The 26,062-nt window shown below is 37.9% G+C and overlaps 1 protein-coding gene across 1 annotated transcript in view; it reads right to left on the bottom strand.

The window, feature by feature from the left end:
* Positions 1-26,062, bottom strand: part of IGSF9 (immunoglobulin superfamily member 9) — a 1,174,198-nt gene that overhangs the window by 889,143 nt on the left and 258,993 nt on the right. Inside the window, exon 2 of the mRNA XM_044059432.1 lies at positions 17,003-17,223. Within this exon, the coding sequence (XP_043915367.1) occupies positions 17,003-17,072 (70 nt within the window). The 5' untranslated portion in view covers positions 17,073-17,223. The remainder of the gene's footprint in view (positions 1-17,002; positions 17,224-26,062) is intronic.

Raw genomic sequence — 26,062 nt, 5'->3', positions numbered from 1 at the left:
TTGGCCTATAATTGGAGAATGCAGTAGAGCTGCCTCCTTTGTGAAGTGGGATTACATAGGATATTTTCCAGATGGTGGGAATTATAGCTTCTACTATGGTTCGATTGATTAGTACTGAGATGGGGTAAGCAATAGCATCAGCTGATTTTTGTAGGTACTCGGCAGGGAGTTGATCAGCAGAAAGTGTAGTGGGTTTTAATTTTTTGATCAAGGTACGGATAAGTGAAGTGGCGACTGGTTGGAAGCTGAATGCAAGTAGGTTTCTAGGGGTGCTACTTTCAGGACCAGGGGAGCTAGGAGGTAGTTGGCTAGCTAGGGCTTGAATTGTCTCAGTAAAGAATTGGTTAAAACTATCAGAAACATCTTCAGGGGTTTTATCAATAGTAGTAGCAGGGATTGGGGTTGAAGTTTGTCCAGGATATAGTAGATTATTTAAACCTGCCCAAAACATCTGAGGGTTATTTTGATTTACTGTCTGTAAATTACAGTAGTATTGTTTTTTGTCTTGTAAAATTGACTTTTTGGTTTCGTTCCTGGATTGCCTGTATTTAATGTGATCTTGAGGGTCTTTAGAAGAATGCCATAAAGCCCATGCTTTGTTCCTAAGGGTAATTTTGAGTTTAGACTCTATAGAAAGCCATGGTGCAGTTTTTGCCTTGGTTCTCTTTGAACGAACAGGTGCATGCAAATCAAGGATCTCAAGGAATTTGTTGTTAAAGTATGCTACTGCTTCCTCTAAGGGGAGGTGTTTTAGAATAGACCAATTACATGAGTTTAGTTCTTGTTGGAATTTGGCAGGGTCAAAGTTTTTATTGTTTCTAACCTTTCTGAGTAAGGGTTGTTGGGAATTAATGGTTTTGTGCTTAATTACATATGTGAGAAGGTGATTGCTTAGGCCATTAAGGAGGGTACCAGAGGTGTACAGTTGGTGGTGACTGTTTATGAGAACCCAGTCATGTATACTTTCTTTTTGGTTGGGTTTACCTATCCTGGTAGGGGTGGATATGATTTGTGTAAATGCATGCAGGTTAATATGGGTGGTTGGGGATTCTAAGGAACAGGTGCCCCAGTCTATGTTAAAGTCTCCAAGTAGTAGGGTTTCTTGGGGGTAGTGACATGATAACCAGTGCAGGATATCTTCAAATGTAGATATATTGTTACCTGGGGGAATGTACATACAGATGATATTAATGCATTTATTTTTATTAAGTTGCAATTTGGTGGCAAGAATCTCAGAGTTATTAATCTGAGGAGGTTGTATTACATCTATGGTGACATTCAACTCAGATTGATAGAGTACAGCTACCCCACCCCCCTTCCTCGAAGCACGATCCAGCCTGTGTATGTTGTACCCAGGTGGTAACACTGGGCATTTTGCTTAAAGTTTTATCTAAATGTGGAACAAAATGGCCATCTGCAATGAAGTGTTTGCAATGTTGCAAAGGTTTGCATATATCATACTAAATTTATATTTGCAGGTTACACAGCAAATTAATTTTAGTAATGTGCTATATATAAATCAGCATATGCAACTAAAATGGCAATGCCAGAAACATTTTTTCCTGCACTGAAGACGCTTTGTTTATGTGGAGGGAAACCTGGTTTGTGTAGGTTGGACTTTGTCTCTTCACTATTAAACTGAAAAAATAGTCATTCAGTTTGATGCAGTATTTTGTTGTGCTATATATATTTATCTATCAATAGATAGGTAGATAGGTAGATATATATATATATATATATATATATATATATATATATATATAAAATAAATCTATATAATCTGTTCATATATCCCTCCAGGAAATATTACCACCCTAGAAAACATACTTAGTAGCCTATCCACCCACCTTCCTCAAGAAACAATAGCACTAGGAGATTTTAATATAGACTGTGCCTTATGCAATTCTTCCAACCCTAAGACCCATATAAATCTATTTGGTTTCACTCAAATAATAAATACCCCCACTAGAATCCATAAGCCTAGTACTAAAGAAACTACTCTTGACTGGATACTAATTAATAGTCATCCTGAAACTTACTTGACAGGATCTCTCCCAGATGACATTAGTGACCATGTTCTAACCTACATAGTTAAGCAAAAGAAATCTAGCCCCAAAGACAACAATTTTATCACGTATCGATCAAAAAAACACTGAGAACTTTATCAATTAACTAAAAGCCTGCAAATGGTCATTACTAAAACTACTCAATCTGGATGAAGCTATCTCCTTCTTTAATTCTACATTCTTTCAAATTCTAAATAGCCATGCTCCCATTCACTCCTCCAGAGTCAGGACCAAAATAGCTCCTTGGCTTACAAAACAAACCAAAGAAAAAATGTTCCTACGGAACAAAATTTGGGCAAAATGGAGAACCTCCAAAAGCCCAGCAGATCACCTCTACTTTAAACAGTTAAGAAATGCCGCCAAAAAAGATATAATCTTAGATAAAAAGAACTATTATTCCCATCTTCAACATTCAAACTCTAAAAATCCTCAAAGGTTTTGGTCTGGCATTAATAAACTTCTCAAACCAGGCCTGGCTAGAACTCCTTCTCCCAGCTCTATCCCCCATAACAACCCTCTGCAAATAGCAAATGCTTTTAACAACTACTTCATTGAAGCCATTCAAACCCTTACTTAAACACTATCACCCCCTACCCCCACTCCTACACAACATACCAACAATTCTCTGCTCCCCCTTCATTTACAACCAGTACCAACTACCTTTATCTGCAAACTCCTTCAAAAACTTAAACCCTGCTCCCCTTCTGCTGACTGTCTCCCAGCAGAATACCTTCAAATTGCCGCTAAAGCCATCGCATACCCTGTTTCTATCCTTATAAACAGAACTATCTCAGAAGGTTACATCCCTTCCTTATGGAAAATCTCCCATATAATCCCCTTACACAAAAGAGGTAAATCCACTGATATCTCCAACTACCGTCCAATTGCTTTACTCTCCCCTTTAGCTAAAATCATGGAAAAATGTATCCACCATCAACTACTTCAGCACCTTCTCCACAATAACTTGCTTGCTAATTGCCAACATGGTTTTAGGCCCTTTCATAGCACTAATCTGCCCTGCTAACTTTTACTGACTGTATTAACAAGAATCAAAACAACAACTCTCTCTCATCTGCTCTATTTATCGATCTATCAAAAGCCTTCAACATGGTTAATCATAACCTACTTATCAATGCACTAAAAGCCCAATATCTTGACCAACAAGCAATCCTTTGGTTTAAATCCTATCTTGAAAAAAGAAAGCAAGCAGTACTCTGGGACAATAAACTATCCCCACCCCTCCCAGTGGACACTGGAGTACCCCAAGGCTTTATCCTAGGACCTCTTCTTTTTTCAATTTTCATTAATGATCTCCACACTGCTTTTCCTCAAACCTCCTGTATACAATATGCTGATGACTCTACGCTTATCTGTACTGCCAAGTCTTCCTCCTCCCTCCAGACCCTTACCCAAACTGTATTTAACAAAGTAGAAAAATGGTTTACCCAACGCTGCCTCCTCCTTAACCCCAAAAAAACAAAACTTTTACTTTTTTACTCCCACCCAAAAATCCCCACAGATCCACTTTACCATTACCTCTGACAATGGTACTTGTATTTCCCCTGACTCTACTTCTCGTGTCCTCGGCATAACTATTGACCATAACCTCAGCTTCGATGTCCATGTTAACAATACTATAAAAACCATCAATAAAAAACTAGGCTCCCTGTGTAGAATAAAACCCTTCCTTACCCCACTAGCTAGGAAATCTATTGCCCAGACTTCAGCTTACTTCTACCCTGTTCTATGCATCTGCCATTTATACCAATCTATCTAAGCTTAATCTTTCCAAACTGGAAACTAGCTATAATAATATTACTAGATTTGCCACTGGCTCCCCTTCAACAACTCAGTTGGTTAGAACTACAAAACCAACTACAATACAATCAACTGCTGATTGCACAAAAAATTCTGCACCACCCCACCAACACCCCTATCCTATCTAATCTGATCTCCCCATACAAAAATCTTACAACACTACGCTCAGCTAATAAGTTACAGATTGCCAACAATATATCAAATAACAAAGCAGGAGATTCACTCTTTTCCAATGTTGTTGGTAGAATCTGGAATAAGCTTCCAAATACACTCACTTCTCTCTCATCTACACAACTCTAAGAAACACCTCAGACATTACCTAAAAAGACAATGGCTTTGTCCCTGCTCAAAGCCTGATTGAAAAATACTCTTCACTTTTTCTCCTCCCCTCCTCTCATGCTTTATAACAAATACCCCACCTTGAGAGTCATTGACTATCAACTACTAACCCCTTTTTACCTGCATTATTGTCCTTCCTAGTCTCTATTTTTCTTTCTCTTACTTATTGGTTTTTATTTTTTCTCTCAAATGAATGTTGATGCTTAATTACTATGTTTAACTGTTGCCTGATTGTATTTGTAACCCCTCTATTGAATTAAGACATGTTTAGCTCCAATATCTACTCTAATGTCTCTGTACAGTATTCACAAAACTTACTTTCTTTACATATTATGCTGTATAATTTAAGCTAGTCATTTTTTTTCTAAGTTTTTAATGCCTTAATGTATTTGTGCATGGAGCTTTTCTCCCCGGGCCTCTGCTGAAAATGGATATGTATCCAGCTAGACTAGCCCGGTCAACAAATATAAAATAAAATAAAATACATTTTCTCCTATTAGAATGCTGGGCAGTGTGTATCTTACCTTTAAAAATAATCTGTAAGGTAATTCTGTATCAAAGTGTTTCAATGTATAAATACTGCTCTACAGTTGAGATCTGAGATGGAACAGCAGGCTTCTTCCTAACAAGATTTCAGAAAACATTATTCTCAGTTGCTATAATAACATCGGATCTCATTTTTTTTACTCTTCAGTGGGAACACTGCTTGTCTTACTTCCTTGGATGCTTAGATACATGCTTCCCAAAAAACAAAATCCATTACTCTTTGTAATCTGCCTTAGAACATATACTGCTTTCTTCTGAATTGCCATTCCCTGATAATTTTCTGCAATTCATAGGCTCGCATTAGTTTAGCCCCTTCTAATACAATGTCTGTCAGTGTAATTCTGTCATCCCATTCCTGCATCGTAGCTCACCCCTTCAATCGACACTAAGAAAGGCCTCTTGACCCATAATTGACAATCCACTCACAGTTTTTAATAAACTGAGCTAAACTCCCCCTGAATATGTTGACTGCCACAAAACTGTTATCACCAACAATGTGTTAAGCTCTGACTATGCTATGAAAGATTTTTTATTAGGAAGATTTCTGAGCAATGTGAATACTTGCACACCTTTAAAACAAGTTTACAATTTGCCATGCCTTTTATTGTTCCTGCTGCATGTTCTAATCTATTTATGGCCATTATTATAGGCAGTTCTTCATAAAAGCAGGTTGCCAGGGATGTTCAAACTTCTATCATTAAAACCATTAACAGCAATTTTACCTTGCATTTTTCTATCTGTATCTACAGAAAAATTACTTGTTATAATGCAAGACCTGATTCTCTCTCCATTATAATCTGTCACCATTAGTTAAACTGATTCTTTTTTAATTAAAATAATATAATAGTTATGATGAACAAAGGCAAGACTGCAGAAAAACAGCTCACATAGTGCCATCCACTTTTTTGTACATATCAGAGCAAAATTAATACGCAGTCCCATGCTGTTTTCGCCACCCAACCCCGATCATATACTTATGCACATTTCTAAATTTATCTTGCTCTACTGCTGCTGACGTTTCTCTGGATTTAGTCTTGAAACATTTTCTGTTAGTGCTTTCAATAACAAATTACTCAAGGCCATTACAGGGTTGAGAGGGTGGTGTAACGGTTAAGGTGTTTGCCTTACAAACACAAGGTGCAGGGTTTGAGTTTCACAAGGGATAATTGACTAGGCTTAAAATGGCTCACAAGGGCAGTTAGCTTAGTACTAACCTATGAATGAAAAATGCTTTATTACACAAATTGGAATAGGTTATCTATTTTCTTGTTTGCCACTCTGCATATAACACTCGTATGATTTAGATGTCAGAGAATAAAATCTGGGGTTTTATTCAACTGGCTGTCTTCTTACTCCATCCTAGTAAGTTGTTTGAAAATACTAGTGGGACTACTTTTCTTCTAAACCCTCTAATTTTCAAGGTCTTAAAACAAGGCTACTGCCTCCTTCTGAAACCCTTACCACCATTTCAAGATATTTACAAGACCTCCATAGTACAGGTGAGAAATATTTTTGCACCTCTGTCCCATGACTCAAAACTTCAGTAGGAGAATGAGCATTGTTAAGGCTGGAACCTGCAATCTGGAATTAACTGTCTACCAAAATCAAAAAAACAAGAAATGTTAAAAACTTTAAAAACAAGTTAAAAATATACCTTATTTCATAATATACCTACAGCTGCTACTGTGACAATAATTAATATCTGATGCTATTGCATTTTTCAATTTCATTTAAACTGCAGTTATTTCTACATTGTACTCCCATATGTATATGTCAAATATTAATTTCACTTTATTTATTCAGTTGCAGATGTCCTACACCTGTACATAACAATTGTATATATGCTAATTCTAACTAAGATATGGCACTAATACCATCTATATAATAATCTGTACTGTTTTTGTACTCTTCTGAATTGACATATTTACTGCTCTCTCGAGTCAAGGTTGTGGCTGAATAGGGTTACCATACCAGCTCATTTATTTGGTAAGCAGATAATACATAAGCATAAAGATAAATAAATAAAAACATTTACAGTCATGAGATGGAGCCTGCAGTCGCAGGAACAGTGCCTTTGTTTTCAGTTTCAGATCTGCCCCATGCCAACATATACTGCATTGAATCTCAGAACCAAGTCACACCTTATCTACCTCCTGCCAGGATGTAATGCCATCAACATAGGGCCAATCACACTTTATCCAAATTCTCTCACCACACAGTGCCATCAGCTACAACCAATCACACAATACCCACCTCCTCTCATTATATACTCTTGTCAGCACAGGACCAGTTGCACCTTATTCACCTCCTATCACCACACACTGCCATCAACACAGGACCAGTCACACATTATCCAGCTCCTCACACTACATGCACACTGCCATCAGCACAGGATCAGTCACACCTTATCCAGCTCCTCACACTAGACACACACTGCATCAGCACAGGACCAGTCGCGCCTTATCCAAGTCCTAACACATACTGCCATCAGCACAGGACCACTCACACCTTATCCACATTCTCTCACCACACACTGCCATCAGCACAGGACCAGTTACAGCTTATCCAAGTCCTCACACAACACTCACACTGTCATCAGCACAGGACCAGTCATGCCTTATCCAGCTCCTCACACTACATGCACACTGCCATCAGCACAGGACCAGCATGCCTTATACACCTTGTCAGCACAGGACCTGTAACACCTTGTACATCTACTCTCAGTCAGCACAGGATCAGTCACACCTTATCCAGCTCCTCACACTAGACACACACTGCATCAGCACAGGACCAGTTGCGCCTTATCCAAGTCCTAACACTTATCCAAGTCCTAACACACACTGCCATCACCACAGGACCACTCACACCTTATCCACATTCTCTCACCACACATTGCCATCAGCACAGGACCAGTTACAGCTTATCCAAGTCCTCACACAACACTCACACTGTCATCAGCACAGGACCAGTCACGCCTTATCCAGTTCCTAACACTACATGCACACTGCCATCAGCACAGGACCAAGCATGCCTTATACACCTTGTCAGCACAGGACCTGTAACACCTTATACATCTACTCTCAGTCAGCACAGGACCAGTCACATCTTATACACCTTCTCTCACCAGTCATTGCTATCAGCACATGATCAGCTCCACCTTATATACCTGCTTTCAACACACGCTGCTATTAACACAGAATCAGCCTCACTATATACATCCCTTCTCTCACTAAAAACTACCATCAGCACAGAACAAGTCTTACCTTATATGCTTTCCCCTCACTCCACACTGCAGTCAGCACAGAAACACTGACACCTGCCCTACCTCCTCTCATGACACAATTCAGTCAGCACAGGACCAGTCACACCTTATACACCTTCTTCCACCAAACACTGACATCCACCACAGGACCAGTCACACCCTTATCCAACTCCTCACACTAGACACACACTCTGCAGTCAGCACAAGACCAGTCACACCAAAAACACCTTCAATCACCATACACTGACATCCACCATAAAACCAGTCACACCCTTATCCAACTTCTCACACTACACACACAGTCTGCAGTCAGCACAAGACCAGTTACACCTTAAACACCTTCAATCACCATACACTGACATACACCACAGGATCAACAACAATAGCTATCCAAATAAGTAAAAGTCAAAAGATGAAAGATACAGATATGCTAGCGAAATGTGTTCAATTAAAATTAGGTGAAATATATGACATCTCAACACTCTGGTGCTTTCAGTTGAATGGCAGTACTTCTATGGAGTGGCACTCCTTCCTTGTTTCTTCTTTTATAAAACCACACAGAACAACTAATTAGCTGTTAAAAATAACTTCAAAAGTTCACACAATTTTAGAATTAGAACTCTGAAATACTTGAGAAAACTGCAACAAATCCATTGACTTTTGTATACTTAAATATATTTGAGTAAAGATTTTTTTTTCTTCCACTTTCTTCATTTGCAACAAGAAACTTAAAAGTCTGACATGCTACATCGTTGGGACTATAAAATGCCTGACTAATGTTATGGCAAAATTTCTGTTGTGTACATCCTGAGAATGCTCTCAATTTCTGATCTAACTGCTCTAGTTGTCTTAGGAATTACAATCACTACAAGTAATAGCATAAACTAACACTGTATATGCTTCTCATAGATGAGTTTTATATCAGATTGTATGCAGTTTATAAACCATTCATCTCTCAACTGACACATTTATAAATATTGTGGCAAAGATAATAATGAATCCCTTCCTTGTACACTAAGATGGACGCCCTCCTTTCTGTGTAAAAATGATTTCTCACCTTGCATATCAAGCTTTCCCAGTTGACTATAACACAATAGATTCCAATGGTAGCAGCTTTTACAAAACAAGGTAAGCTAATTCTACATTCCAATGCATTCTTTTGCTCAATGAATATTATCATTTTTACAAAATAAAGTGTTTCTTTATCTCTGCTACTGAGGCTTTCCACATGCAATGTTCTTGAATTTTAATTCCATTTCTGCTCAAAATCATGGTCGTTGACTTTTTCAAAACATTCATTTACGCTTAAAGTAGAATATCTAGTCTTTAATACTCTATTGGCAACTATTTTAGCCTCATCTAAATGTCTAATCCCTAAAACTGCGCAACACTTCAGCCATCACACTCTGTGCTAATGCTCCTGCATACATACATATCTTAAATCTGAGCACATCTCAATTATTCTGAATGCTATTGTAAAAGTCTACATTGCTCTTGTCTGTCAGTTTAGCACAGAAGGTAGAAATGTCCACTGATAATAAATTTCATGCAGTAGTTTTGGTTTTAATTTCCTCATGTTCCACATATGAACTGCGACTCTCTGAGCAAGCAATTTACCTGATCATTGCGTCAGGGTCAGCCAAAGAAAAAAAAAAGACTTGTGCCTAGCAGACTATCCCAGCTAACAAATAAAACAATTAATACTAACTGTGCATTGAAAGTGAAGACAGAGCACCCCTAGATCCACTAAGGAGCAAGCTGGAGGAATGGAAGTAAACAGCGCACTTCAATATGGAAAATGTAGATTTTAACTCAGCAGGTTTATAACTAGACATTCATCATCTAAAGCGCAAGCAAGGACAAACAAGGAGAATTTGTCTATTTGCCAAAGAGGCATCCTCATTTTCTCCATGGCTGTATAAAATTTCAGTTAGTATATTCAACTGTGGGGGAGGCAGGCAAAGGCCCCACAATGCTAAAATCATTTTTGTTTGTATGCATGTTGTACAATTATTATCACGGAATGCATTAAAAAGAATTTCATTTCTTAGAACTGACATTATAATAGTTTTCCAGTTGTTCGTAGAACATGGACACACTTAGGAAAACACATTCAGACCCATACTAGGACAGTTTTTCTTGTGCTTTAAATTAGCTGGCCAGCACTTCAGTTTTCTGACCTGCATTCATCTTTATATTCTTTTTCATGATAATTAAACATACTAAGCAAAGCATCATGAAAGTTCCACAGGAAATTATTTCTGAAAAAAACAGGCTGAAAACAATGGTGGTGCTACAGAAGGAGACTGAGAATTGGCACAATATATGCACCAGTAGCTTCAGGACTACAGAGACCTATAGGGGACAATTTACCTCTTACTTCATGATATTAACTGCTTGTACATAGTAGAGGAAAAGGGGTGGTGGTACTTTGGTGTCGTGGAAAATTTGTTGGGAAACATGATAGATTATATTGATTTGGGGATTCTGGATTGTATCAGTTAGTGGCTTCAGTACAAATAACTGATATTCATGTACTGGACAGTGTAAAGTTGAAGAGCAGTTCTAGTAAATGACTTTCTCATAGGTAGAATATGTTTCTCCACATGGCAGCCAGGAATTTTTTCAGAAGGAAATGAAAGTCAGCAACTGAGAGGCGCAGAAGCTAATATTTACCAGAGCACGGCAGGGTTTGTACTTGTGTCATAAAAGAGGAAATATTAATCTGTTTCAGGTGTGTATTGGTGAATATATAGATTCAGAGTGTCGATTTAACACATCATGTGTGAATTTTACAATATAGCACACCCAGTCACAGTGGGGTCCAAAAACATCAACATTCTTATAATGCACATTATGACATCATTATCATCATCATTTTCTAAACCTCTTGCCATAATGAAGCTTGCTGTTACCAAGACAGGTCAGACTTCCATATCACCAGCAATAATCTCTATTTCATCCATGGAATCTTCAGGCATTCTCAGGATAGGTAAGAGAGACTCTCTTTATTGCACATCCTAGGTCTGCAATGGGATTTCCTCCCAGTGGGCTGAAGCAGTTCCCACAGCAGGCACCAAGAATCACCTTCACAGGATGCCCAACCCATCTGATCTGACTTTTCCTAACATGGAGAAGCACTGGTTGTTTACCAGAATCTTCTCAGAGATAAAAAAGTTTGTCATTCTGTCACAGAGAGTGACCCCATCTACCCTATGAAGGAGCCTCATTTCTGTCATGTGTATGTTAGATCTCATCCTTTTAGTGACAATCCAAAGCTTATGACCATAGATGATGATGGTCATATAGATGAACTCACAAAGTGAGAGCTCTGCCTTGGCACTCGTTTCTCAGTTCACTACCACAGTCTGGTACAATGTCTAAAATATTGGCACCTCTGTACCCATCATTTGGTTAACCTCCCAAGCCTTATTAACCTCACTCATTAAGAAGAACCCATACTATTTAAACTCCTCCATATGAGGTAACTATTCCACCCTGATATGGAGAGATAAATCTATCTTTTACAGGAGTGACCTATAGCCTCTGGTTTGGATGTGCTGATTTCATATTCAGCAGCAATACCACTACATATTGGATGTCACAGTCGCTTGAGACCAAGAGGGTAAAATCAATTTCAGACATCAAAAATACAACCTTGAAATCCCCAAAATGGGTACTGTTCAAACCTTGCCTGCACCATGATATCATAAATGGGGGAAAAACAAAGTACACCCTTGGCAGAGTATTGCACCCCCCCCCCCCCCGAATATATCTGTCTTAATTCTGAGAAAGCAGAGACATCACCCTCCTCAAATACAGGAGCTGAACAGCATGTAGCAGTGGCACTTGGACCCCATACTGTAGCACCATGTTCCATGCAACACCTTCTGGATACATGATCATATACCTTCAGTTAGTCCACAAAAGACATGTAGACAATGCTGCTGAACTCTTCTAACCCCTAAATTATAAACTGTTCCTTGAGCAGAGAAGAATAAGCACAACAGCTCCTAAATCAGACTCTCAGCTATTGCATGAAATCCAGCATTATGGTACAGGCTTCCCAATGAAGCAGACGACTGATACATCTACAAATGGAACATTTCCTCCACTTCAAATTTCTCAGATTGGAGACTACTGCCACAGTTTGTTAATCCAGAAGTAGTGCCTTAGCCTTCTAAACAATGCTGAAAAAGAATGTATCACAGCACCCCACCAATGTCTAGTGTTTTCAGTATTTTTAGCTGGATCTCCTCTACTGAAACAGTCTTGCCACAATGGAACTGTTTAATTATCACACCAGCCTCAACTACTCAACTGGATCTAATTCCACATGTATGATTTAGAAGTACTACTGTGTCTCATCAAGACAAAATCGGTTTAAGCTTCAACCAGATGAAATAAATGTGTTACATGTAAGACTAGCTGAAGTGAAAAAAAGACAAATTAAAGCACTTTTTGCAAGGGCTCCAAGACCCGCTGCTACACCACTACACCTTACTTAAATATACTAACTGCATGGTCGTACAACTATGGACAAATATGATAGCCAAAAAAAGACTTAAATTACTCCTGATGCATAAATGCCAACAGTGGTTGCCAGTGGAGAATAGTTGTTATTGAGTTGGAGTTTAGGGAAGTGTAAGTGATAAGATGAAACCTCATCCAGTTTACGCGTGACAAAGGTAAGGTAGCTTATTCAAAGAGGTGTCGACAGATCACCATTTGGTGGGGTATGGACTGAGAAACACAAATTCATAATAAGTGTGTTTTGGGGAATGCCTAGCTAACGATTCTGTACTGGAGGAGTTTAACGTCCACCTCCAGAAAAGATTCATACAAGGGGAAGTCGAGGATAAGTCTGAATGGATCTTGTTCAAAACGTCAAAATCTGTGGTTGTAGCAAAGTACTGTAGCCAAAAAGTGAAGGTGGGCAATCCTGGGATTTTTGAGTAACAGCCAAGCCAAGTGGTCTGGCTTGGCTCTTAGAGCTCAATAAGAGCCAGACCAGAGCAGGCAATCAGAGCAGTAGGTCAGTTAAAAGTAAGTATGGAAGTCCAGAGGAGATTTAAGCAAAAAAAAAATACAGTTATAGCCACACACACAATGACATTATCAGCATTCAGTCAAATGAATGAATGCTAACAGTATATTAATTACACGTTCTAACAGCTGGTATCCAGCTACCTACTTCAATGTGGCCCCCAAGCTACATGTTTGCCAACAATGAAAAAAAGGGAAAAAACAATGAAGTGTACCATATAAATACACCACTCTGTATGTAGCAATAAAAATGTTGCCTTGGCTAGTGGAAAAAAATATTTTCTTTTTCCATTCTGCTCTAATGATGATTTAGTGTACAATAGTTTCACCACACTTGGCAAGAAATGGTCAAACAGCTCCAAGGAAAAAAACAAGATGCATTGCCTAAATGGAATAAAAGCCTTGCAACATGTTGGAATTGTTTAGTCTTATGTAAGAAACCATATGCCAGTTCCTTTAAGGCACCCCACAGTAATAAAAAAAGCAGTATTCTTAATAACCTATTTGGGTAAAAAATATACAAATACACTGTCCCAGTGGACTGTGCTCATTCTGAAAAGGAATACTACCCTGACTGTAAAGTTGTTACAAAAAATAATAATAATAATAGATAAGTTTTGTAGTTGCTGCCCTCCAACAAACCATATAAACCTCAACTACCCTTTGCTATATACCCCAAAAAATGATTATTTCTGTATACTAATTTCTAACTGAGAAAAGGATGACAAATGTAAGAACTACACTAGTCATCTTCATTTTGCTATTTCAGCTTGTGGTTGGTAAACACATACACTACCTCCAATAAGTCATAACATTTTTATTTGCCAGCAGTGATCATATGATGACATTGTGCTGTCACTTGCAAGATGCCTTCATACCTATTTTCCAAAAAGCCATCCCAGTTTTGTGCATGTCTCTGATGCTTGCTGGTAAACACAGTGATAGAATAAAAGAAGCAGCTTCTACAATAATATACTAATTTCAACATGTTGCTGTTGGACACATATACTGATCCCCAAACACATACTAAACACCCCCTCAGAGATTCACAGCACTGAGTTAAAATCAGGGACAACTGAGAGACTGGGGCTTACCTCAATAAAAACAAAGAAATACAGCAGAATTCTGCCCATGCTGTCCTTTGCGATGATAATGCTTTCCGTGCTCTCATGATCTCTTTTCCTTGCTGAAACAGGCTCCTTTCCCTCCATGGAAACAGGTAAGGACTCTGGATTAAAGGAAATGATGCACCCCTTACCCTAAAAATGAGCTGTAAACTGCCCAATTTCAATGTCTTGCAATAGTCCTCTTCCATGAAAAATATTTAAATCTTCCTCCTTTTCAGAACTGTGGCACCATCCGTTCTGGAATTCCAGCCAACCAAAATGCTTAGATAAGCAGAATGGACCTAATAGAAAGCTTTCTCATCTTGCAGGTCTGGTCCAAATCAACAGCTAGCAAGTACTCAGAAATACAAAAAAAAAACTGTTGGATCACAAGCCAGAGTTGAGCTTATACTAAAGCATACCTCTCAGACTTTTATATCAAGAAATCTGGAAAAAAAACCCCACAAAGAATGAGGGGACAAAAGCCAAACAATTGTAACAATTTTTAAACATTGTGCTTACAAACTTAGAAAGTTGATAGAATAACAGGTTTGGTATTAGCATGAATATTCTAAATGGTATGAAGTCTGAAACTCAATCTCTGTCATTATTTTCCGACTTTAATCCCCAGTGATTTGCCAATATTTGTCAGAAAACCAAAATTTTATGAGGGACAGACAAAAAATATGGGGCAAAACCTGGACATTCTGCAAAGATTTGGGCAGTTTAGAGGTATGGACTTGAGATTAGCTCGAGTCGGCTCTGACTCACCCACCTCTACAAAAAGTGGTTAGAACTTGTCATCGCAGTACATTTAGGACTCACTGCTGGGCACCAGAGTTGACCAAAGCCTTCAATGCTATAGTAGCAGGGAGCCCTCAGATATGATTGACAGATCAGTCCAGAAGGCAACAGCTGCTGTAGACAGGGAAATATAGACCTGTTTGTTGAGGCTATGGAGAATGACTTCTGAATTGTCTCAAAGAGGTTCATGAAAATCTTAAAAATGATAAAAAAAAGAATCAGGATACTGTTCAGGTATTTGTTAGCAGGAGTGAAGAAATGCTGATCTTAAATGGGGCCAGTGTTTAGAAATGGAAGGAAGATTTACAGTAACTGCTGAATTCCAATGATATACTTTCCTTGTTTATATATACATATATATAATACACACACACACAGACACACACACATATATATATATATATATATATATATATATATATATATATATATATATATATATATATATATAAAGAGAGGGAGATACACACACACACACACACACACACACACACACACACACACACACACACACACACACACACACACGCACAGGTCTACTAAATTAGATCAACAGACCGAAATGTCAGAGTCACTAACATCTCCAACAGAACAGTGACAATCCTAAGGTTGACTTGCTACTCTGCATGCACCAAGCAACAGGATAGGCACATGCAAATCTAAAAGAAAACAAAAACAATTTTTTTGCAGGAGGCATGCCCCCCTGCACTGTCATGACCCCTGCAAATTATACATACATAAACTGAGTGATCACACAATACTGGAGAAAAGGTATATACCCCAGACCTGGGTATTGTGTGATCTCAAATAAATATTGAGCACTGCTTAGTCGACCAAATTGTGTTGACTAATCCGATATAGACTAAAAGCTAATTCTACCATATTTAGTGATGCATATATATATATATATATATATATATATATATATATATATATATATATAGAGAGAGAGAGAGAGAGACGGACTGAGGGAGAGAGAGGTGGGTGTATGCATTTGTGCATAAGGCAGACTACATTAGCGGCACATGGCAGAGACATTAGAGGCACATGACAGAGACAGCTGCACTTCCTAACCTACAATAAATAAAACTAGAAAGTGACAGGGCTTTCTTCTAATGCAATGTCATATTCCCTTATATAGATAACCCTTCCCATGTAATTTCTTTACAAAATATATACTGCAAACACACACACACATGCATATGTGTGTGTGTTTGTATATATGTGTGTGTATATACATATAAAGTTTTATGTTGGCAAAGCAGAAACACAATTAAACCTTGATGGGAAGTGGCATTATGAACATTGGTAGCTGCTTCTCAGCTGTGGTACTTTGCCAGTAACTATTATTTTATTAATTTTTATCCAATCATTATTCTTGCTGTGCAACAAAAAATATAGTAAAGGTAATGTTAAACACAACAGAGTCACAATGCAACAGTAAAAAAGCACTTTTACACAAACAAGAACAGTTTTGTAAAAATTTGAAAGAGATTCAGTTTCTCTAGGGCCTAGAACTATATATGCGGCAGACATAAGAACATATGCCTTTTTACAATGTAAAAATGTATTTTTCTTGGCTCTGTTGTGTTACTGTCTGTCATATACAGTTGGCTGTATCTGGTGTAAAGTTTGTAAAGTAACTCTCCTGTATTTGTCTAGATACTACTGTTCCAGTTCTGCCTCTTACTATGCATCACATAACTCGGAAAGCAAAACAAACACATCTGCCTCTAGCCCTGTTCCCTGTAACATCCTGTAGTTCCTTTGATAAGTAAACAGATCAGCAGATGGTTAGTTCAAAGGCTGTATCATTTACAGAACAGCCCCCCCCCAGTCCTTGATAATTTAACAAAATGGCCAATATCATCACAAAGCTTTAGATGGTACAAATGGCTATCTGTTAATAATGACCTCTAACCAAACAAAACAGTTTGCTGAATTATAAAGAAAGGGCTTACCTGTACCAAACATTATCATGAATGCATGCTTATAATTACTTTTTAGACTCTTACCTTGTGATGACACAGTCGTCTTCCTAATGAATATCAAACTGAAGCAAACAATCCAGAGGCACCAACTCATATCATAAACCAGATTCTCCAACAAAAAAATCAATCCGTTAATATTGTTTCACTCGTTATGATCTTTTCCTTTCTGGGCAAATTCTTTTTATTGAAATAAAGAAGACTGCCTGCAGTCCAAGAACTCTGGATATGAACTGGAGTTTCCAGTCCTGTAAAAAAGAAAAGCATTACAGTTAAGCAATGGAAAAATAGTGTTTTCATAAGCCATGATTTTTTTTGACTCCTCTGTTTTAGCTATAAAAACATTGATCTATTCAGAGGTATACTTTACCTGACATTTAGTCACCCTTTTTTGCTTTCTTTCTTGGAATGATAAATGTAAAGAGAAAAAAATTCTATAGCTTAAAAAATTAAGATAAAAAGGTTGCTGCTGGCTCAGCGTCAGATTTGTGTGCCAGTATACTATTTTGCCTTCTCATTTCCCTTCTCTAGCAAGAAAAATAAGACTTGGACAACTGTTTTTAATTTGTCTCTCTCTTTCTTACTTTCAGCTGTCATTATAGGCTATGGATGGCAAAGAATCTGTAGAAGCAAAGACTCAACAAAATTCAGTCCAAGAACGTGATGTTCACAGAATGAGAGAAGTATGTTTTCAATCAACAAGAGCAAAGAAAACGACAGTAAAGAATGTGTGAACCTCACCCAACACACACACACACACACACACACACACACACACACACACACACACACACACACACACACACACACACACACACACACACATACAGTTCTGAAAGGAATTTTCAAAGATGTACTGTTGTATAACAGAAGGTTATCAGCTATGCCAACTAGCAGTTGGCGGAGAATATTCAAATGCAACATTTTTTTGGCAATGCAAAACTACAAAAAGTTGCTTTGGCCAGTCAGCATCAGAAGAATCTAAGGAGACCCTGAAAACCCATCTGTGTAATATAATAAAATGTTAACTTTTCAAAAAAAGGAAACAACATCACACGCTCACAATGTTTGGATAATGGGCAGTATTATCTTAATTGTTCTTTATAGTGGGTAACAAAAATGGTTAGTAAACACAGCACCATCAAATGACAATTCCTCCTTTCAGCAATTATAGTCATAAAACACGTGTTCAGTATTTGTCATGGACGGCAATACAACACATGTTGATATGAAGGTACTTTAATTGGCTTAATCGTTAAAGCCTTTATCTCAAAGACACAAGGTACACAGTTTGAATGATACCTTTAGGTTGAGAAAATTGCATTTTTGATCTGTGCATTATGTCACGATAATCCCTTGATTTTTATAAAGATGAACTGGTCATATTTTTTGAATGTTGAAACATCCTTTGCCTTTTAACTATCACACAGAGGAGAAAAAGTTACAAATGGAACCGTACTACTGTACTGTCATCAGTGTCCATCTCCCTCTCCTGTGACCCACACATAATGCACTATTTTTACAAATGGCATGGTGGATCATTTCTGGTAGTCAGAAGGGGTCATGCCACAGGCTGCCATGCTCCATCCCTCACTGACTCTATCATGCGTCATGCTTCTCTTCCTCCAGATCTCCATGTTTTTATTAGTGACACAAAAGTACACTCTCACAGATGCAGTCTCATGGAGTGGGGGGTAACCCCTCAAAGGAAGGAAAATATAAGACAGCCAGGTTTTGGGTAGTTAACACCAACATAGGAAGCTTTGCAATAAAAGGTAGGCCTATTCACTCTAGGCCTAGAACAGAATGCTACGGTGGTGACGTGGTACCAAAGATGGTTGGAACTCATAGAAATCTAGTGTCACGATAAGTACACAATAGTCATATCTGTTAAGAAGTAGAAGACCATAAGGCCCTTTTCCATCTGGGTTCTGACTGAATCAATACACTTTAATGACATCAATGCCTTCATATTTATTTATTTATTTATTCATTCATTTATTTGTCTTTGTTTTCTGGGAAAGTCCGACTGGTGATATCCATTTTTAGCAGAGACCCAGGGAGAAAAGCTCCATTTGTTTATACTCCATTATACTAAGTTCCAGTTAAACACAAAGTAGTTACATTTCTGTTTACATTTATACACAAACAGTAGTTACATTTGTACATTCAAAGATTTTACAGAGGTGGAAGTTACTAAAGAAAAAGTACACATGCAACTTAGTGGATTGTACAAGCAGCAATCAAGTATAACAATCATTTTGTCAATTCAGTAAGAAGTTGAGAATATTATGTTTAAAGAGAGTATTTAGACAGTATCATACAGTAAACACAACATTTTAACCGTGTGATGAGCATGTACAAGACCAGGACTGGTTAAGATGTCATTTAAGCAGTGGTTTAAAACTACTGAGTTTGTCAGAGTGTTTAATTTGCATGAGGATACTATTCCAGAGTTTAGCAATGCATTGGGAGTAGAGTGAGTCTCCTGCAGCATGATTTGATTTATCTGTAAGTAATAAGAATTTGTTACTAGAAGAGAGTTCCCTTGCTGGACAGTAGGGCAGTAATAAGTTCTGTAGTGCAGGGCATTTTCTTGGATGATGAATGACTTTGTGTGCTGTAATCAGTTGTGAATATATTACACAGTTGTGCAGTTCAAGCCAGTTTAACTGCTTTAAACTAAGACAATGGTGGGTCCTATGAGGGAGACTGGTGGCAAATTTAGCTATTTTATTGCAGAAGGAGGCAAGTTTCTTTCTTTGAATATTTTTTCATTTTTTTGGATAGAAGCAGCGTTTAAGAGAGATGGCAGTAAGAAGGTGGAGGCTAGAGTTTTTCTTGCAGTATCTGTAAGGAATCCATTAATCCTATAAAGGGAACCTCATTTCTGGTGTATAGATGTAATGATGCGCAGTATATGTTGGTCATATTTGAGACTGTCATCTATTATAACACATAGAAGTTTACTGTGAGTTACAGTTTGCTGACTTCATGGTAAAAGATTCCTTTTGATTTTGGCAACATTTTGAGGTTAAAAGCATTATCTTAGTTTTCTTGTGTTTAAGTAGAAGGTTTGATTCTTCAAGCCAGGTTTCTACAGATGAGAACGATTTTTAGGTAATGTCTTAGAGCTTATTGATTGCTGAGGTTCCACGTATTAATGTTGAGTCATCTGCATACTGAACTAAACTAGCATGGTGAGTGGAGGTGTGGTGGTCATGAATAAACACATTAAATAGTAGACGACCCAGGATAGAGCCCTGAGAGAGACCTGTAGCAACTGGTTGAAAGGGTGCGCAGGTTTATTGCCATTTAGTGGCTTGTTCCCTTTCAGATAGGTAACTAAGGAACCACAACAAGGTGTATTATGGAAGTCCTGTTGAGGAGAGTCAAACAAGCAGTTGCTGGTGTGAGACAGTACCACATTCCTTTTACAAGTCTAAGAACATGGTGGACACAAGCAAACTATTGTTTCTATGTTGATTTATTAAATTGGTAAAATGCAGTAGGGCAGTAGTTGTGCTGTACTGGAGCCTAAGCCATGTTGTGTTTCTGACAGCAGCTTATTTGAGGGTAAGTATCACATCAGCTGCATATGGATACATTTCTGTAATATTTTGGAAAGGGGGAGAAAATCACTGTTGGTCTATAGTTATTAAACTCTTTACATGTGCTGCCTTTTTGCAATGGTATGATGTAGGATTTTTTTTTTTCCACAGTGATGGGACATGACTTTCTGCTATGAACCTATTAATTAGTATGGACACAGGGAAGGCTATAACTTCTGTGGCCATTTTTAGGTAGTCTGATGGTAGCTGGTCTACAGCTGAAGAAGTAGTTTTTAGTTTAAGGAGCAATGTCCTTAAGAGTGAGGTAGGTATTGGACTAAAATTGAAAAGCTGTGGGTAGTTTTGATTGGACAGAGGTAAAGTGAGGGGGGCACATGTGTTAGTTTCTAAGAGAGATGAGGGGGCAGATGTGCTATTGTCTAAGAGAGACAATATGGATTGTAAGTAGGAATTAAACTGTGTAGGGATAGACTCTGTCATATCAGTTTTTGGAGAAGGACTAGTGGTCTTACCAGGGTATAGTAGTTTATTTAGTGATTACCAAACAATGTTTTGGGTTGTTTATATGTTTGTCTTTTAGGCTGGTATAGTATGTTTGCTTATCCTGTTTGACATGGAGTTTTGCAAGGTTTCTAAGGTGTATAAATTGCTGGAGTGCATTTTGAGTTCTATTTTTATACTAATTTTTCCAGGACTTATCCCTTTTTATCATGATTTGTTTTTTATTTCCTTTGTCAGCCGTGGTGCATGGTTGAACTTTACACTTTTATTATGTACTGGTGCTCGACTATTTAAGGTCTGTAAGAATATGTTATTAAAGAGTTCTAAAGCAGTATTTAATGGCATTATTCTAAGTATATTCCAGTTATATATTAAGTGTTTCAATGAAAATACATTTGCTAAAATCAGTTGTACTTCATATTTGATTATAGATAATATGTTTATCTAGGTTATGGTGAGTTTAATAGCATATGTTAGTGTGTGGTCACTTATGCTGACAGGCAGCCAGCTTTTGTCAGTTTTTCTGGTCTGTTTGTAAGAATCTAATCTAATGTTGAATGTCTCTGTGAAGACTGTTAGAGATGGGTGAAGGCTGCCAGCCTAGCCAGATAGAATTGTGCAATAATTCTATCATTTGTAAATGTGAAATGTTGAATTTAAAACAATGTGGCAACATTACCATCTGCTGTAAATAAAGCTAAGTCAAGCATTTCTTGTTGGTCCTTTGAAATTAAAATGATTTCATCACTGCCTTTGATGTTTTACAAGTCCGCTCCAGTCCGGCTAGATGAAGGCTTCCTGCCTATTGTTTTAAGGCTAAAGTTAATGACCAGAATTTACATGTGGAATGTCCTTTATTGCTCTAAGTGTAAAAGAATGTAAATGCGGTTTCTGTGTGGCCTGGGAACCAGGAAGGTGTAAAAGATGATATAATGTTATCAGAGCTGCAGTTTCGATTTAAACAGTGAGAACCAGAGATTATTGAGCATTTTTGTCTTGATAGCCAACCTACAGCACTGCCTGTTGTTATCTTAGAAGTGTATGTTCTTGTAGAAATAGCTAGGACTATAAAGATTAGACTAAGTGTTTTTCTGTAATGTCAGAACTGTACTACTGAATTATTTTAAGTTTCTGTGTGATCTCTGAACTCTTGAATAGCACTGTGGTGTAGTAGTATTGTCTTGTGCTTTTAGTATTTACTATTAAACATTTTTAAACCCTTTTCAACTGTGGCTGGTTTATGTAGAGATAAATTAAGCTCTAGAGTACATTGCATGCTTATAAGTGATCCTGTACTAAGCCCTTCCAATAAGCTTTGATTGCTTAAGTTACACTACTACTGGATACTAATATTGCACAGTAATAATTGGACACCCTTTTAAGGGCCTTTGGGTAGCTGATAATTATTAGCTGTTGGTGGCAGTAATTACTACCATATAGTCTGGGTAAAGGGGCACAGCTGGAGAATCTGTGTCATACTTTCCCAGGAGTGTCTGTGAAGTTGTATAAATACTTATCTCAAAGTGTGTGTGTGTGTGTGTGTGTGTGTGTGTGTGTGTGTGTGTGTGTGTGTGTGTGTGTGTGTGTGTGTGTGTGTGTATGTCAGCTACTTGGGCAGGGACACAAAGCACTGGTTGGACAGAGAGGGTACTGAAGGTTAGCTTGCCAGCTAGGCTGAGATCTGGACCCTATACCTGTGCCAGTGGGGAGTCTTATTGGGGACCTGGAGAGCAGGTGAGCAACTGGCCCCAGACTGACTGTAATATCTGTGCGCACTTAAAGGGAAATTGTACTTTAATATCTGTGCGCACTTAAAGGGAAATTGTACTTTACTGTGTGTATTTGTTATCCTTTCCTCTCATATGAGACACCCTCTCTGGTTAATTTCTGGGCCAGGAGCGTCACAGTCTCCATGAAGTTTTACATATTCTAGTAGGTGTGGTTATAAATTGTCTGAAGTTGTACAAGTTTATGGATTCAGTGGGGTTAGTGGAATTTATGAGTTGCCAGTCTATACTTAAGTCTCCAAGTATTACAGTTTCATGATTAATTTGTTGGGAGTATCCAGTACAGGATGTTTTCCACAGTATCAATGTTATTCCCTGATGGTATATAAATTAATGTTAAACACATAGTTTTCTATTGTTGAGTTTTAGGAGTATTGTTAGTAGTTCAGCATTGTTAAATTTGGGTATTTCATGTGGAAGTAAGGCAATGGCTAGGGAATTTTTATAGATGATTGATACACCACCTGCATGCTTATTTTGTCTGACATGCCTGAGTATTGGTGAGTGATCTCATTATCCTTTATTTCTTTTTTAACTGGATTTCAGTAGTTATGACTACATCAGGAGTGTATGTGGCAAGATAATCATGTATGTCATGGATTTTATTGAACAAACTTCTTAGGTTCATATTTAGTAATGTGAGTTTGGATTCTGTGTTTTGCTGAACTGTATTAGGTGACTGGTTTACTTTGGGGTTGGAAGTGATAGCTTTGTGAACAGTGGGACCAGGTTAGGAGTGAAGATCTCGGCTATTTTTTAATTGATATTTTACAGAGGGAAGAGTGTGGCCAGTAATATCTTGGTCTTGGTTTGATATTTGATTGTAAATTTGGTTGCTTAGTTTTAAGATATTTACAGAAAAATAAATCAAATGTGGTTTGTAGACATGGAGCATTATGAAGAAAGACAGACTGGGTAGATTTTGATATTTTTTGTGAAAATTGGTTGAAGTCCTAAGTATTTGAAGGAGGTGGATTTGATAATTGGTGATGAAGCCTAGTAGAGTGAAGAGAAATATTAAAATAATCTGACTCAGGGGCATTTTATTAAACTTGGGTTTTATGTTTGTTGTAAATTAGAATAATAAAATGTTAGAAGGGTAGTGGGTTGATTGTAGAGTTATAATTTGATAGTTATAGGAGGCAAGGTTTAAGACAATTTGAGAGAGTCTTGAGTGGTAAACTAGAGTGGTCATTACTATTGGGAGTGATTGCAGTGACCGTTTACCTGCTGGAGGGAACTGATGGCCTTGGATAGAGGATTATGTGAGTGGTGCTATGGAAGTATAAATGTATCATAATAGGGGGGGTGGGTGACATTTGGGGGTAGGGTAGAGGAGCAGAGTGAGCCTAAGCATTAGCAAGGGTGAATTAAGTGGTTTGAAAACTAGTCAAGAGACAGATAAAACAATCAGTGACTTAAAGTAAACAGCCACAGATTTGCTGAGAAATAAGTAAAAGGAATAATGCAGTTTAAAAGGTCTCTGTGCTAGTAAAAGTATGTCTTGATTTTGTTGCTATAGGACACAGTTTATGTAGGAAAGTCAGTCCAATATCAACTTGAACCAAAAGTAGCTTCCTGCCTGTACGGCAATGGCACAGCTCTAATACTCAATTGTAATCAGTCAAAAAGCAGCCAGCAGACAATGGCAAACTGTAATACTTTATTGGGTTCCAATAAAGCACATAGAAACATAGAAACAGACCAGTTTCAGCTCCAATAAACTTTAGCACTGAAGAAGGCTAAAGTTTATTGGAGCCGAAACCGGTCTGTTTCTATGTGCTTTGGTCTACATTATACCATCCAATTGTTAGAGCAGAGGCTTCCATGTGCCAGCTACCTGAGCTTTGCTTCCAAAGAAAGATCAGAGTGCCTGATTCTGATTGTCTGGCTATACTGGGGATAGAGCTGTACAGGCTTTGACTAACCAGAGGTTTAGTTTGTTCAGTTCTGCACTGCTGAGCAGTTTAAATCCTACTGTGTAAGCAGCACAGAACCTAGTTTATAACAGGCAAGCCAAACTCTGCACACTTGTTGTGGATTATACAAACTTCACTTTCTCTTCTGTCTTTGTCTTAGTAACTACAGCTTAGTTGTACTATTGTGAGTCATTTTACTTTTAAGATGGAATTTAGAACATTTCAGCTACTATTCATTAGCCTTTAGATTATTGCCTTAGTAATCTAACCACATTTGTCTATTTATTATTGTTTATTACTTTACTAATTACTTACTAAATTAAAACCACAATTTACTGTTTTGCTTGTGAATATTCATTTGCTGTTCTGCTGTCATTTTGCCCCAATATTTTTTAGAATTAGTGCATGGTTATTGCTTATTGCACTGAACCCCATTACATAACCTACTGTTGCTTTTCACTGGATGTCTTAATACTTCCCTGGTGCTCACTTTTTGGCTGTCTAATGTCAAGTTGCTTTGTCCGGTGTTACTAGTGTGATCTAGTTGTGCTGTTGCTTGATCACTGGCTACTTTACAGTTGTTGCATAACTAAGGGTGACTTTTTACTTCACACAGTCATACTAGCTGTTAGCAATTAGTATCATTCAGCTGTTACTCTTACTGTCAGTGTGTACTTCTGGTGCTCTCCTCTCTTTTGATACAACTGTAAGTCCTAGCATTACCTCGTTATATCTTTTACCTTATCCGTCAGCCCTTGCTAGCTTAGTTTCAACCATCCCAACTATCCTTATTTCACTCACTCACTTGCCTAAACCTACACCTACAGCATCAGTTAATTTGTTTACCACCTGTTGTTGCAGTAGCTTATCCAACCTAAGTAAATAATGTTCATGTAACTGCCAGTACATTTAGCCTTTCCAATCAGTACCTATCTATGCCTATCCTGTTACCAACTATGGAGCTACAGACAATTAATCCCATTTTACTCACCAGCCTTATCTCCCTTGGCATCCAGACACAATGTATCTACCATCTCATTTTACTGACATTCCACTATTACTACAGAGCATAAAATCCATTGGCAAAAGGTACACAAGACATTCACAAACGGGAGGCAGATCTCTCAGCTCATCAACAAACTTGCAGCCACGTATGAAATAGACAATCAAATCAATGAATCAATCATTCCCTAAAACTATTCAAGTCCTCAGTGACATATGATAGGGCACCTCAACTGCTCTTAGCCTCATGCTAACATAAACCCACTAGTCACTTAGCTTCTCCAACATCCATACCAACTACCACCA

This window comes from Protopterus annectens, chromosome 17.part0 (genome assembly GCF_019279795.1).
Source record: "Protopterus annectens isolate FY-2018-M chromosome 17.part0, PAN1.0, whole genome shotgun sequence".
NCBI lineage: Eukaryota > Metazoa > Chordata > Ceratodontiformes > Protopteridae > Protopterus > Protopterus annectens.
Note: the sequence above shows the minus strand (reverse complement) of the source record. Positions and strands in the feature narration are given on the sequence as shown.